Raw genomic sequence first — 14442 nt, forward strand, 5'->3', positions numbered from 1 at the left:
AATACAAATTACATTTGATAATTATATTTAAAACAGTAAGTCATTAATATTTTTCTTTACTTTTATTTAGTTGCATTACGGCGATAGGGATAACCTATAACAATTCATATTGACGAAGATGCATCCGTTGAATAATGTCTCTGCAATCATTAAAAACTCTTTTTATGTTCTCCGTGTCAACGGCGCATGTGAAATGTGGATAGCAGTAATGTTTACCATCTCCACTAGCAGTTGATATACGCTAAGGGAAAATAAAAGAAAAAAATTTGTTGATTATAAATTATTAAAGTCAAATAGATCTAACAGATTGGACCACTTACCAGAAACTCGTCTCGTATGAAATATTTTGCTCTTATAACTTCTGGATCATCATTGGATTCCATTATTGCGTCACCTGTATCGACAGCGGAGTAAAGGAAAAAACCATTGCAATTTAATGTGCATAACAAAAATCTATTAATGTATTCTCCTTATCTAATTTTGTTGGGTACTAAAATGTTTTTCTTTTTGTTGTTCAATCCTCAGACTTTTCTTAAATCATAGAAATATCAGTTAATTACAACCAGTCTTCAATAGAGTAGCATAGCAAAAATAATTACTATCACTTAATACTGTAATATTTATTCTGTTTTGCTATACTTTCAATTCCATTCTGGTTAAATTAAGTCTTAAGAAAAGTCTGCTTGGGGTTTGCGTTGATTGGGATAACTTTAAATTTATTATTTCTAATATTTCAATAAAATATAATTGCGAGGGTATTATGCTAATGGCACTTACTTGGCGTTTGGTATTTGTTAAACTCGGAGAAATATTCCGACAGTTTACTTTTTCCAGCCTTAATTTTCTCTGCTAACAAATCTTGCTTATTTAGAAATAGTATAATAGAAATCGTGCGAAGCCATCTATTAAGAGAGAATAAGGTAAAATGTCATTTAATTTGTGATAAATTAAAAATCAAAATTAGAGTTAAAGTTTACCTGTTATTCCAAATACTTTTAAATAAATCCAAAGATTCTCGTAGCCGATTTTGAGTGGGATCTTCACGCAAAACCATGTTATAACTTGAGCATGCTGTTACGAATATAATAGCAGTTACATCATTGAAACATTGAATCCATTTTCTGCGTTCGTCTCGCTGTCCTCCGACATCAAACATACTAGAAGACACATTAATGGTATTAATTAATCATCTGTCAAATGGAATGGTTATATAATAAAATTTAAGTACTCACTGGAAATTTACTTTATCCACCTGAAATCTTGTTTCAAATATTCCAGAAGTCAAAACACGGCACCGAAGTATATCTTGCTCATTTGGTGTATAATTTGGATTCTTAATTGTGCTTACTCGATCCAGGAAGCTTAAATGGAATATACAAAAATCAATTGAATATAAAACTCATAAACAAAATCCTTTAGAATTCAAGCTTAGCACTTAGCAAATAAGTTTTAGATTAATTAGTATGCAATTTTACAATATGTTTAATATTTAATTTGATTTTTTGCCTAGTCTGAAGTTAGTTTACTTATCAGAGACCACATTCTTGTCATAATCTCAAGCGCAAGCCTACTCAAGTTCTAAAGGAAACTACCAAAAGGGATGGGTTTCAGAGCAGATATCGAATGTTACATGGAAAATGGGAAGATACTCGATCTGTCTAATATATCATGAGTATTATTTGTTAGCAATATTTAGTAACATACGATTTAATTAACACACGATCCTTGTTTTTATTGCCAGAAGTCAAATTGAATTTCGCGCTCAAATTAAGTCTCAGCTCCCATACGAATCCTGAGCCAATAGTTAAGTCAAATAATTAAGAAGAAAAACAAATAGTTTTGTGCAACTAATTCCTATCTTCTATCTTCGACATTTCTTCACTATTACTTTTCAAGTACAAAATAATTAAATTGTGACCATACACACTTGATAACTTATATTATTTAGTTATATTAATCATTGAAGTTGTTAGATAGAAGACAAATATTAAAATATACTCACTATTTAGCACAGTCAATTAATTGATATTCATTTGACCTCTCATAGGTTTGAAGAACACCTTTGTCTTTCCATAGTTCTTCTGTATGTTCATAAAATTCAGGAGGATAGTTAAAGTCCGGACCTGCAAAGAAAGCAAAGTGTTTAAATAATTTGCATTAACGATATTCTTAAATATAAATTAAGTTCGTCTTTTGGATTAATTTTGACTAAAGACTAATGTCTTCTTTTACAACTAAACTAAACTATTCGAAAACCTAATCATCATGCAATTTCTACTTGGCGTATATTTAAATAAACAAGGGTAAATTACTTACTAGAGGCATAATCCTGAATGTATTCCACTCTGGGTTCATTTTCTTTTTTTTCTAAAGCTACAGGTGGATTAAGTGTACTCATGGCTCCTGTAATAGTCTGAAATGGAAAAAAATATTTAAATTCAATTATTTATAAATTTTAAGGGTTTTAAGATTTTTAAAATTTTTTTAAAATTATATCTTTCATAGCATTATGTATTAAACTTTGTAATCTAAATAAATTCGGGAAGTTTAAGATTACGTAATCCATATTTTGTTTTTTTTTTATCTTCGAATTGTTAATTTTTATCTTTTTGTATATTTTGCAACTACATATTGTATATAAAAGAACTGGGAAAATTAAAAAATATTTAACAAAAACCGATGAACTGAATTTATAAGAAATTGCAGCTTAAATTCAAATACTTAATTTCGTTTAGTCCTGTGAAATAATAATGATTAATGGTATATGGTATCTATCATATACACAAATAGATTTTGCAAGATACTTACCAATATAGCGTCTCGAATATTCTTTTTAATATCATCAATTTTCTGTTTTTTCTCTTGTTCAGAAAATCCATCGACATGCAATATTCGCATCTGCTTGACTATGGTTGATTTACCAGATTCACCAGCCCCAAGTAGGAGTAACCTATGTGTGGCCCTATAGAGCTGTTTATCCTTTTGAAGCTGTCTAGATATTGCATCGCTTCGGCGCTTTTGACTTTTTGAATCATCCGAGTTAACATCCGATGATTGTTTTGAGGTTGGAGACCCAAAACAACCCATAGCAGCCCAAGGTGTCCACCAACACGTTGCTCGATTTTCCTGGTTGGCGTCGGGTGACTCGGCACCCCTTGTATTTTCTCCGTTTTGCTCCAGTATAACTGAGTTTGTCGAATTTATACACAATTTTCCTATGTACAATCAACGTCTCCAACCCCTCAGTGACTAGTAGAGTGCTACCAGAGCTTCCACGTTAAGGGCCTAAGCTGTTCATTAAATAAATTTGTAAAAAATATATTCAAATATTAAATATCCATTAAGTAGTATACATATATTCAAGACCGTTTTCTGTTGCATCAAGGATATTTTTAGTTTTAAATAAAGAATCAAACTAAGTTGAGGCCTCAGTTTTACGAGCTCCTATTTAGATTCTCTTTGGATTTTAATTAATGACTTTTTAGTCAAAGAAATACGTTTTACAAGTAACTATTATTATAATTCGATATAAAAAATCCACAGCAAGAAAACAGCAATATTTCTGTTAAAATAATTGAATTCTAAAGTCATTTTGATTATTATAATTATGATCGGATTTAAGTCGATCGCAGAATAGGTTGCCCAGCCTATTGGGATTTTTGTGATTAAAATGTTTCTTGTCAGATTTTTGTAATTAATATTCCATAGTTATTCGTAATTGTTTTTATTGAACTTCCTTAGAAGTATTATTAATTATGTTGGCATACCCTAAAATAAATACACACACTTTCGTAGAAAACAAAAATTATAGTTTTTAAATTAAATTATTAATTTCATTACGATAAATCCTTATATAATTCACTAAAACAAAATGACAACTGAACTTTAAAATAAAAAACAATTATTAAACAAAACACACTGGTATTCCTTTTTTTCAAAGGGTATCCCTATTATTTTTCAAATAACTGTACATATGTACATATATATATCTATGTATGTATGTATGTATGCATACATTGTGTATTTGACAATTATTTATATGGATGTAAAATTGTAATCAAATTAATCATAATATCAACCGTTCATTTCAAATATTTTAAACATTTTCTTTTTAATGCCTCAAACATTGCTGCGGATTAACCGATTTTCTTTCCTCCCATTAAAAAAAAAAGGCAATGCATTAGAAATCATCAGAGTAACAGGTGAAGAAGTGGGTGGGTGGAATTTTGCGCATACACCGATGTACGCATGTATGTATGTGTATATATGTATGTATGAATGTATGTAGATACCAACATAATTTTGTAAAAGTAGTAAACACACAAAATTGTGTTATTGTATGTATACCAGCTTACAAACATACTTATACTTAAACATATTTTTGTTCATTGGACAGGAGAAAATTTTTTATTATAAACTTCAACTTTGAATGGGAATTCGGGGGATAGTGTGTGTACCTAAGTATGTATGTGCATACATACATGTATATGTGTACATCGATACGTATGCGTGCGTAGAATTTTTTTATTGCTGTCTACCAGAAATACTTTTACTCAAAATCGCGCACACACACACACACAAATATATATTTATGTAGATATATAAATATTATAATATATATATATTCATAAATATGTATGAATGGATGTGTGTACACATCTTTTTTGTCTACTTATATACATATACAGACATACATACATACGCATCTAGGTATGTCAAGTTCTCTTTTTTGCATGTATGTATGTATGCATATAAATTCAAGCATACACATGCACATACATATGTACAAATTTATATACATATATATATATATCCATTTGCTATTCTTTTTGGCCACTTGAAGAAACTTCAAGGAGTGTGTATTTGATTTTTAATTATTTAACATTTATCGCGAGTTGCCGAAAATTGTTTTGCATATAGGCAGCATTTAATTAACTTAAAACACAAAACCACTGAGAATTAAGAAAACGCGATATCGGGAAATTTCTAAAGGGCACAGAAAATCTACCTTGGTTATACATGACAACTCTCAATTTATTCAGGTAAATTGGTTTTCGTTTTATCAATGCCTGTCTATTTGTTCTTATCATCCCACACGAATAGAAAAGCTTCAAAAAATTATTTTCAATACCACTAAACTCACTTTTTATATATTTTTTTTATTTTATGTATCAACCTAGAGGTGCACCATGTTCGATACTCTTATTTAATCGATAGTGATGGTATTTAAGCAGTGATGTATTATCAACACTTTATTCGATTGTCGATGCCAGTCAAGTAATACGAGAGAGCTGCGCACTTTCTCTTTATTTAAAAGAGCCTGCGCACTGATAATGAAAAGAAAGTGATAGTAAAACTCGGTACCTGCTCAGCAATTGTCTCTCGTTGTCAAACCACCTTATGCTTTTAAAATACAATTTCAAAATAGGGGCGATAGCTAGATTACCAGTCTGTTAACTCAAAATTTTATTTACATAAGTTTTTGACTCATTTGTGCGTTGTAAGATTTAAAAATTAGCGCCCAATAATTGTGGTCTACAATAAGTTTTATATACTACATTTTAAATTCAATTAAAATATAGTTACAATTTTTTTTTCAATTGAACTTTTCAGTATAATGAGATAAAAACCGAGCTTTTACAAAAGATAAATAAAATGTAATTTATGGCTTCTTTATTCAAAAATAAAAAATTATATACTCATTACAAATTTACGTCACAGAAAAACTTACACCAAAAAAAATTCCTTCCCTACATTGATTAAATGTGTACTTAGGGATCTTTTTACTTAATGAAAGTTTTAATTAAATTCTCTAATTTCACAGTATCTACCGCAAACTTTCGAATGCCTTCTGATAATTTATCAGTTGCCATTGTATCCTCATTAAGCAACCAACGGAATTTACTTTCATCGACAGAGATCTTTTCAATGTCCTGCAATTTAGCATTGCTCTCCGACAGATATGTTGTAACCGTCTCACTTTCGTTCTCCAATTCCTTTAGCAATGCTGGGCTTATCGTAAGCAAGTCGCATCCAGCCAATGCTTTAATTTCACCCACATTACGGAATGAGGCACCCATAACTAGAGTTTTGTAGCCGAACTTTTTGTAATAATTATAAATTTTTGTAACAGAAATTACGCCGGGATCTTGCAAAGCCTCGAATTTTTTCGTTTCCGTATTGGCCACATACCAATCCAAAATTCTGCCAACAAATGGGGATATTAGTGTGACGCCGGCTTCGGCGCAGGCTACTGCCTGGGCGAAAGAGAACAGAAGTGTCAGATTGCAATGAACTCCGTGTTCATTCTCCAAAATTTCCGCAGCTTTAATGCCTTCCCATGTCGAGGCCAGTTTAATTAAAATGCGGTCCTTGCTAATGCCCAACGTCTTGTACAAGTCAATCAACTTGAGGGCCTTTTGCACGCTTTTCTTGGTGTCGAATGAAAGGCGGGCGTCTATTTCGGTCGAAACTCTGCCAGGGACAACTTTCAAAATTTCAGTTCCAAACAACACACACAAGTAATCCATGGCTTCCGCTACTTGGTTTTCCACAGATCTGCAAATAAAAATTATTGAGGAAATATTAAATAAATTATACTCTTATATTGCTATTGGTGAAATCACACAAGTCTTTGCAAGTCAATTAAGATTTATTCATCTCCACATATGTATGTGTGTACATATATTATAAAAATTTACTTACCCTTGCTTAGATTTTCCATAATCGACGGCTTTCTTTACTAATCCCTGATAGCGCTCCATGGAGGAGGCTGACAGGATAAGCGATGGATTGGTCGTGGCATCGGTGGGCTTGTAGACGTTAATCGCTGAAAAATAAGGAATAAATAATATGAATTATTATTATTTATTATTTAAGACGATGTCCTGCTGTTTGCTGATAATATATACATAATTTAAATAAACATAATTTACGCCCAAAAACGAATATGAACAAAATTATGATGTATACATCGCATTATTTTAAGAAAATTGGCAAACAATTTAGTTCACAAGATTGAAATGCGGATTGAACGACATTACTTTATAAAATACTCCATAAAATTAACGAAATAAGAGCTTCATGAAGTTAAGAATAATTGGAATACTTTATTTCAATTTTTTTTTCTTTTTGAAAAGATAACTTGATAATTAGTGTTATTCACATTTCGCAGTTATTTTTGTTAGATTCAAACCCAGACTTATTGATCATATTATGTTATGTGATATTATGTTTACGCCATAGCGAAATTTTATCAAACGTGAAACTCGAAGCACAGCCATCATTTGAGTATAAATAAATAAAAGTTTAAATAAACATTGCAGTCGGACTTTATTGCTTGGTATCACTTGTGTACGACTGTGTAATTAAGACGCGTACATACATATGTACATACATGCATACATACAGTATGAAAGTGTGTGCGTACATACATGTATGTACATACGCTCATGTTTATATAGTAAATGCCTTGAACACGAGGTAGACTTACAATTTCATTATAAAAATTTTGTTACGGGTCAACTATTTCTTTTTCATAAAAGTGAATGGTTTTCGATGTACATTTGTATATGATATATGTACATATTTGTATATATGTACATCAATATAGTAATGAATGTCATTGCTTTCAAAAGTGTTAGTGTTATCAATTTCAAATACATACTTCAGCGGTCAAATACAATAAGGTCAAAATAAAGTCAGCTTGACGCTTCACTTTCAGGTTTTAACTTTTATTTGATCTTGACGACAAGAGATAGCAGCGTGGAATACTTTTTAATTTGAATAATTTTGATAAAAAAAAAATGTGAAACCTGTTGCATGTTTTTTTTATATTTGTTTTACACTATTATATTGATGTATGGGAATGAAATCTATGGATGTAAATTGGATACAAATCTGCCGAAAGTGGCAATATATGTACATACCTTCAAAATCACCAGTGTCTGCTACAATCGTGGTAACTTTTTTTAGCTGTTGTAAGACCGACATTTTAAGTTTTTTTTGATCACTTCCCATCTTCTACGACGAACACTTGTTTATATAGATTCGTTGGTCCCAGTATTTAAAGCCGGCTCCCAGTATTAAACTCCAGTGTTAACAGTAGTTACTTCATGGCTACTTTCCAACAAACTTTAAACTATTCAGTTACTTTTCGGTTTTAAGTGATTTTGAATGAAGAATTTTTTTTAAACTTTCATAAAGTTTTAGATATCTGATTTCAAATTATTATTTTTATAAAAGACGCAAATTATTTCACAACGCTTGTTGGGATATTTTCAGACTCCTTAGGCAAGTAACAGTGTTTCACTGGCTTTAAAAAAAATAATTAAGCAAAACAAATTAAAACGATTTTACATAAACACATTGTTTTTTAATTTTCCCGCAAAACTTGGTCCTTGTCCAAAATAATAATTGAAATAATCAAATACAATTTGGAATTAGTCAGCACTGAACAGCAAATAATTATCGATACTTCGTGCTTAAATATCGATATCTGAATATTTCCAGACCCACGTGCAACCGACTGTTGTTATTATTCTTTGTTTTTATTTTAAAAGCCTTTAGCATTGTCAACACAAAATGAAGAAAAAGCAGCCATATGGAAAAAAACGAGGACAACCGTATGAGAAGAAGCCTCCAGTCCGTAGAAATGATCAGTTCTCCAAAAACAACAGCTTCATACAGAGAAGCAAGCAGATGGAAGAGTCCCATAGGAAGGGAAGGTAATGCATATCAATTTTAAATTAAGAAATACTAAATTAAAACCAAATGTCTATTTCTGCAGACTCCTTAATGCAAAATATACGTCAAGCAGTAATGGAACTGAAATTGAAGCAGCCCTCAGCCTTCTACCCTCAGTACAAGATGATGTGGCTGAGAGTGAAACTGGCTTCTATGAGCAGCTTGTTACTGGATATAACCATATAAGTACAACAGGTGGGTATTTAAATTGCCTCTGAATGTTCAATGTTAATACTTAACTATTTAGCTGTGCCTGAGAGAAATCTATTACAAACCGACAGCAAGGACAATGACAATTTAATTGTTCCATCGTCAGATGGCAATTCGGATAATGATGAGGAGGACCCACATGCAGAGGAAATAAATATGGATTCGGACATCTACAATTCATTTTCAAAACGATTCAATTTTGAATTATCATCGGAAGACATTGATAAGTTGATGACGAAAAACGTCAAGTTAATTAAAACTAATTGGTCCGAAATTGGCAATTTAAAAATCGAGATACCTCAACTAAACTCTGATACGGAATCGTCTGATTATCCTCCGCCTCATAAAATTACCACTCGTTCCGAACTTCAGAGCTTAGAGGTCAAACAATCCCTATGTGCCAATGTGAAACTACCACTCTCTGCCCTACAGTCAAATCTGTTTAATATAGCCAACAGATATCAGGACCTGTATTATACCCAGAGATCGCATGAAAATAGTGAGGAAATTCGTTTCGTCTACTGCCTCCATGCTCTCAATCATATGCTGAAGAGCAGGTCTTTGATTTTACGCAACAACGAAAAGGTTGCAGCCTTAGCAAAGTCATTGAAATTACCGCCGAGCGAAGTCTCGATACCAGAGATTTATAGAGATCAAGGATTGAAGCGCATGAAGGTTTTATTCGTTGTACCTTTTAGGGAATCTGCGTTGGCAATAGTAAACAATCTAGCCGACCTGCTATATGGGCAGCAAGATGGTAAATGATTTAAATGTACATATACGCTTATTATCGAAAATTACTAACTAGTTATTTTGTCCACAGAACAAAAACGAAAGGCATCAATAGCAAAATATGATCGGTTTCTTGAGGATTATTCTGGCAATACGATTTATTTTCCGAAAACGAATCCAAAGCCATTTGATTATGAACAGACGTTCAAAGGCAATACAGATGACAACTTTAGATTGGGCATCAGGTTTAGTAAGAAATCAATGTCACTCTTCGCGGATATAAGCTCATCGGATGTACTGATTGCTTCACCTTTGGGACTGCGTATGCTTATTACCGACAAGGAGCATGACTTTGATTTCTTGACATCTATTGAATTACTTATCATTGATCAGGCTGAATTGTTTATGGCTCAGAATTGGGAAAACTTACTCTACACACTGGATCATCTGCATCTGCAGCCCAAAAAATTGCCCGATACGAACTGCCAGCGAGTGAGAACCTGGTGTCTAAGCGGATCATCACGTTTCTATCGTCAAACTTTATTTTTCTCATCCCACGAACTGCCAGAGTTTCGAGCGGTGCTTAGCAATAAATGTAAAAACTATCAAGGAATAGTACGCATAACGAATATCATTCAACATGGTGATATTCGTAATGTCCTAACACCAATTCAGCAGGTATTTCGTCGCATTACTTGCTCCGATATGGAATCGGCATTTGATGATCGTTTCCAGTATTTCAAACAACATATTATGCCACAATTGAGTAAATCTGGAAATTCACATTGTATGCTATATGTGCCCAGTTATTTTGATTATGTACGTTTACGTAATTATCTGAAAAATGAAATGGTCAGCTTTGTACAGATAAGCGAATATACCAAAAAGGAAAAGATCTCTCGAGCAAGAGATATATTCTTTCACAGCGGTGCGCCGATTCTCCTATACTCGGAGAGAGCACACTTCTTTCGCCGTACTCGAGTCAAAGGTATTCGTAATCTGATTATGTATCAACCGCCTAACTTTCCAAATTTCTATTCGGAGTTAATTAATTTAATGCTTGAATCTAATCAAAATCCACGTGATGGTATGGCTGATTCGATGAGTATTCAAATCTTATATACCAAATATGATCTGCTTACATTAAGTAATATAGTTGGTTCCGAAAATTCTGTAAGATTAACTACAGGCAAAAAAAATGCATACGTTCTCTCAACGGCAAATGTGAAATGAACTTTAGTTAAATAAAATATTATTTGTAAACCAGTTTTTAATTATTTATATGTCTTTTATATACAAATATGACGTTCTTTATATAGCAAGAGTTAAAAGAAAATGGGTTTTATATAAAAGTAGTAAGAAATTGTGGCATTTGCTTCGCACAATTATATTCAAACCAACTAGAGCAAATTTTGCGTAAGATTCTTAAGAGCAAAAATTAACAATTAAGATAATATTATTAAAAAAAATAATATGTTATTAATGAATATTAATAATTATAGCGTATAATTGTATTTTTTAGAGTTCTTTTTTAAACAAATGTTTAAATAACAGTCATTTATTAGCTCTTGTTATATAAGTTGAGATATATTGATTTATTTGACATGATTAGAAAAATTGTCTGCAGCAAATTTAAAAAGTGATACAAAGTGTTAATTTTTTTTTATCGTTAATATTGATCTATAATCCATTTAGAAACAACTAGGCACTTTATTATACACATTATACAAAAGCTCAAAAATATATTTTCATTTTAGCTAACAATTGAAATTGCCAAATATATACATATCTTGTCTATGTAACAGGGGAAAGAAAAGGAGCATATTTTGTATTATCTTCTTGATCAGTGTCAACAGCCGTGGCTATGAGCACACCTATATCCAACCAAGCGTATGTACACCTAGATATTAGGGATTTCGAGAGCTACATACAACCAATGAATTTCCCCTTCTGTTATGTAGGCAGACAAGTTTGCCTTGTCTCTGGTCTTTGGTCTCTTTCCGCCCCTTCTAATAATATTTTCTTTTTTTTTTTCTTTTTTCTGTGCACGCCAAGAGTATGTCAGACACCGCTGTGACCGAATGTCATGTATGTGAAATAGGAAAATTTTTCAAGGCTACATATATACAGTGTTTGGTCCAGACAGACGAAGTTTTGCGTATCCCTTTAATGTTAATCTCTAAAACTTTCACCACTCAATCCTATTTTTAAGGAGGTTTTCGTACAACTCTATTGTTTAGATCCATAAATACGTTGCCCCCAAAAAAGAAAAATATTTGTTCTTGGTCTGTTCATAGTCTATTTTCGTATTTTATATAGGAACCTCTTAAAGACAGTCCGATACACTGCACAAATTTTCATATGTCCAATTATTGAACCCGAATAATTGTTACGAATCCTGGGACCAATAAGATAGAAACCTGATAATTGAATGTATTCAATTCAATCGATCAATTTCTTTATGTAAATGCATAATTCTTAAGGACCTTACAAGTTTTTATCTCTGTATTTTATGGGTTATACATAACTTTCTACTTATACATAACTGAATGTATGAAAAAATAAAAAAAAAATTTACCATATACATATATATTTTGGTAAAGTGTTACAATGGTACATAAATATATATTTATGGATGCATTATAGACATTTGTACCAGTAGCATTGGACCATGTGCCGCTGTGTAGACAAAGAGCTGACCAAAGAGCTCTTTGCCAACTATTTCAGAGATATATAGAGAGAAAGAGAGAGAGAGAGGCACTATAATGACATTACAAGACTATTTTAGCTCACTCCACCAAAACTGCAGCATTGGTTTGTCTATGCTTAAAACTAGCAAATATCAAAAAGGCAATCAAATTAATTTTATTCTCACTCTACCAACACGATTTACTTGTACCCTGCAAAACAATAGTTTTCAAATTTCCCCAAATTTTAGTGATTAAGCTACTTATATACTATTTTATTATATTTTACAAATTATTAAACTACATTACACTAGGCCTGTGATTATTTAAGTTTAAGGGTTAGTCGGAATTTGCAATTACCACCCAGCAATAGTATAAATAAAACAAATAAATTAAGGTATATCTTAGAAATTGGTTTATTTATATTATATTATCTGGGGTTTAATAATGTATTTTTTTATATATATATATATTTTTTTGGTTTATGAAGCCTTTATTGTGAAAAAGTCTATTTGTTATACCTCTACAAAATGGGTATATTAATTATGATAATGAACTTGCACTACGCAAAATTATGTATATTATAAATATACATATATATAAATTAATCAAAATTAAATGAATTTGGTTCCAGACATTGAGAAACTGACATTTTGATTTTGATCAAATTTGACCCAAACATAGCATTATATTGTAAATCTGTTAATAACCCCTTGATCAAAATATTTAGATTTTACTTATATTTATTCCCAAAGTGGGCTTAACTTTGAATTAAGAACAATTTGAAGAAAAAAAGAACCATTTTATTAGCTATTCACCTTTTTATTTTGAACGGCTTATCATTTGGCTATTTTCACTCCATTTCTGTTATTTAACCGCACTTTCGCATAACGGTCAAACTACCCCTAATGTTGGACTAGGCTTACGAATTTTGGACTAAGTACTTGCTCCAACTCCTAACTCTAATATCAATTCAGTTCTGCTTACAGTATTTAGTAGTTTCCAACTGTAAATCAAACGACGATTTTCTAAAAATAAATGTTTGAAAAAAAAAGTTGGTACTAATTATTTTATGAAAAGTATTTTCTAAAAATTTCTAGTTTTAACTAGATTTTCATAAAATTAAAGCCTATTTTGCATGTGAATTTTGTTTTAAAAATTTGCTAAGTAAGTTGTAAGTTGAAATCTTGTGTATAGTTTATAACGGGATAATTTAATCAATATGTTACAAACGTATTCTATAAGTCTAATATCATTAATGCTGTACGACTTATAAATAATCATATTTAAATATTAAACGTATACACGTGCAGTTTTAAAATACTCATGCATACATATAAATTTGCCTATACATATATCTATAGATCTTTAGATCTGTGTATATTTCGATATATCGAAATCTGTGTGTGTGTATATATAGATGTATATACTTGAGCGACAGTGGGGACGAACATACAAACATACATACGAGTATGTATGTATATTTCCCTATGAAAAGATACAAAAAAACACACGAGCGCAACCACCAACAGTCGGTCGGATAAGTGCTCAAAAAGTTTGTGCGTGCTAAAAGTATTTTCCCGGGCTAAAATAGAGAGTGTATGTAGTTTTGGGAATTTTGCCAAAATATATGAATTTTGTAATTCAAATAGACACTCTCATCAGACAGCGTTCTCCTTGCTTTCAGTTGCCGTTGATCGTTATAATAGCGCGATCTTTGTGTTAGCTCTTGGTCTTTTTTGACTAAAAAACAAAAAAAATTATTATATAATAACGGAATTTTTATTAGAAATAATAATTGTAAGTTTTGTTGATTTATTGCAACAATTCCAATCAAATCTATAGTGTTTTTTTACACCCAAATCCATTCCAAATAAAAACCAAATTCAAGATATTACCCACCAAAATAAATTGCCAAAAACTGAAAAATAATAATACAAAAATAATATATAAAAAAAAAACAAGTACCGCGCGCTCCTGAAAGTACTTATGAAAATTTATAATTGAAAAAATGCATAAAGCATATGTACATATACATAATTACATATATATACATCCAAGAAGTTTG

General features: G+C 31.3%; 3 protein-coding genes across 4 annotated transcripts; 1 reads left to right on the forward strand and 2 right to left on the reverse strand.

Annotated features, from left to right (window-relative positions):
• Nucleotides 1-43: 43 nt before the first annotated feature.
• On the reverse strand, nucleotides 44-5124 carry LOC6641002 (guanine nucleotide-binding protein G(s) subunit alpha). Of its 2 annotated transcripts, none has more exons than XM_047009776.1 (9): nucleotides 5009-5124; nucleotides 2809-3290; nucleotides 2317-2413; nucleotides 2003-2123; nucleotides 1233-1361; nucleotides 978-1157; nucleotides 778-902; nucleotides 321-403; nucleotides 44-241 (listed from the first exon to the last, which is right to left on the reverse strand). In XM_047009776.1, exons 2-9 carry the CDS (start codon nucleotides 3085-3087, stop codon nucleotides 95-97), a joined length of 1161 nt encoding a protein of 386 aa, XP_046865732.1. In that variant the 5' UTR covers nucleotides 3088-3290; nucleotides 5009-5124; the 3' UTR covers nucleotides 44-94. The 2 variants fall into 2 exon arrangements, with proteins under 2 accessions (XP_046865732.1, XP_002063784.1); XM_002063748.4 differs by having other exon boundaries at nucleotides 321-394; nucleotides 5009-5122.
• Nucleotides 5125-5656: 532 nt separating this feature from the next.
• Nucleotides 5657-8140, reverse strand: LOC6640864 (probable transaldolase). The gene is made up of 3 exons (XM_002063749.4): nucleotides 7929-8140; nucleotides 6706-6829; nucleotides 5657-6558 (listed from the first exon to the last, which is right to left on the reverse strand). Exons 1-3 carry the CDS (start codon nucleotides 8017-8019, stop codon nucleotides 5784-5786), a joined length of 990 nt encoding a protein of 329 aa, XP_002063785.2. The 5' UTR covers nucleotides 8020-8140; the 3' UTR covers nucleotides 5657-5783.
• Nucleotides 8141-8503: 363 nt separating this feature from the next.
• Nucleotides 8504-11503, forward strand: LOC6640865 (U3 small nucleolar RNA-associated protein 25 homolog). The gene is made up of 4 exons (XM_023175108.2): nucleotides 8504-8726; nucleotides 8789-8940; nucleotides 8993-9712; nucleotides 9779-11503. Exons 1-4 carry the CDS (start codon nucleotides 8584-8586, stop codon nucleotides 10918-10920), a joined length of 2157 nt encoding a protein of 718 aa, XP_023030876.1. The 5' UTR covers nucleotides 8504-8583; the 3' UTR covers nucleotides 10921-11503.
• The last annotated feature ends 2939 nt before the right edge of the window (nucleotides 11504-14442 follow it).

This window comes from Drosophila willistoni (assembly GCF_018902025.1).
Source record: "Drosophila willistoni isolate 14030-0811.24 chromosome 2L unlocalized genomic scaffold, UCI_dwil_1.1 Seg168, whole genome shotgun sequence".
Classification (NCBI taxonomy): domain Eukaryota; kingdom Metazoa; phylum Arthropoda; class Insecta; order Diptera; family Drosophilidae; genus Drosophila; species Drosophila willistoni.

Coding starts and splice junctions, on each gene's coding strand:
- LOC6640865 (XM_023175108.2), top strand. CDS start 8,584: ATGAAGAAAAAGCAGCCATATGGAAAAAAACGAGGACAACCGTATGAG. Junction 8,727..8,788: donor GAGTCCCATAGGAAGGGAAG/GTAATGCATATC, acceptor CTATTTCTGCAG/ACTCCTTAATGCAAAATATA. Junction 8,941..8,992: donor TAACCATATAAGTACAACAG/GTGGGTATTTAA, acceptor TTAACTATTTAG/CTGTGCCTGAGAGAAATCTA.
- LOC6641002 (XM_047009776.1), bottom strand. CDS start 3,087: ATGGGTTGTTTTGGGTCTCCAACCTCAAAACAATCATCGGATGTTAAC. Junction 1,362..2,002: donor TTAATTGACTGTGCTAAATA/GTGAGTATATTT, acceptor ATTCCATTTAAG/CTTCCTGGATCGAGTAAGCA. Junction 242..320: donor TCATACGAGACGAGTTTCTG/GTAAGTGGTCCA, acceptor ATTTTCCCTTAG/CGTATATCAACTGCTAGTGG.
- LOC6640864 (XM_002063749.4), bottom strand. CDS start 8,019: ATGGGAAGTGATCAAAAAAAACTTAAAATGTCGGTCTTACAACAGCTA. Junction 6,830..7,928: donor AGACACTGGTGATTTTGAAG/GTATGTACATAT, acceptor CTTATTTTTCAG/CGATTAACGTCTACAAGCCC. Junction 6,559..6,705: donor TATGGAAAATCTAAGCAAGG/GTAAGTAAATTT, acceptor TTTTATTTGCAG/ATCTGTGGAAAACCAAGTAG.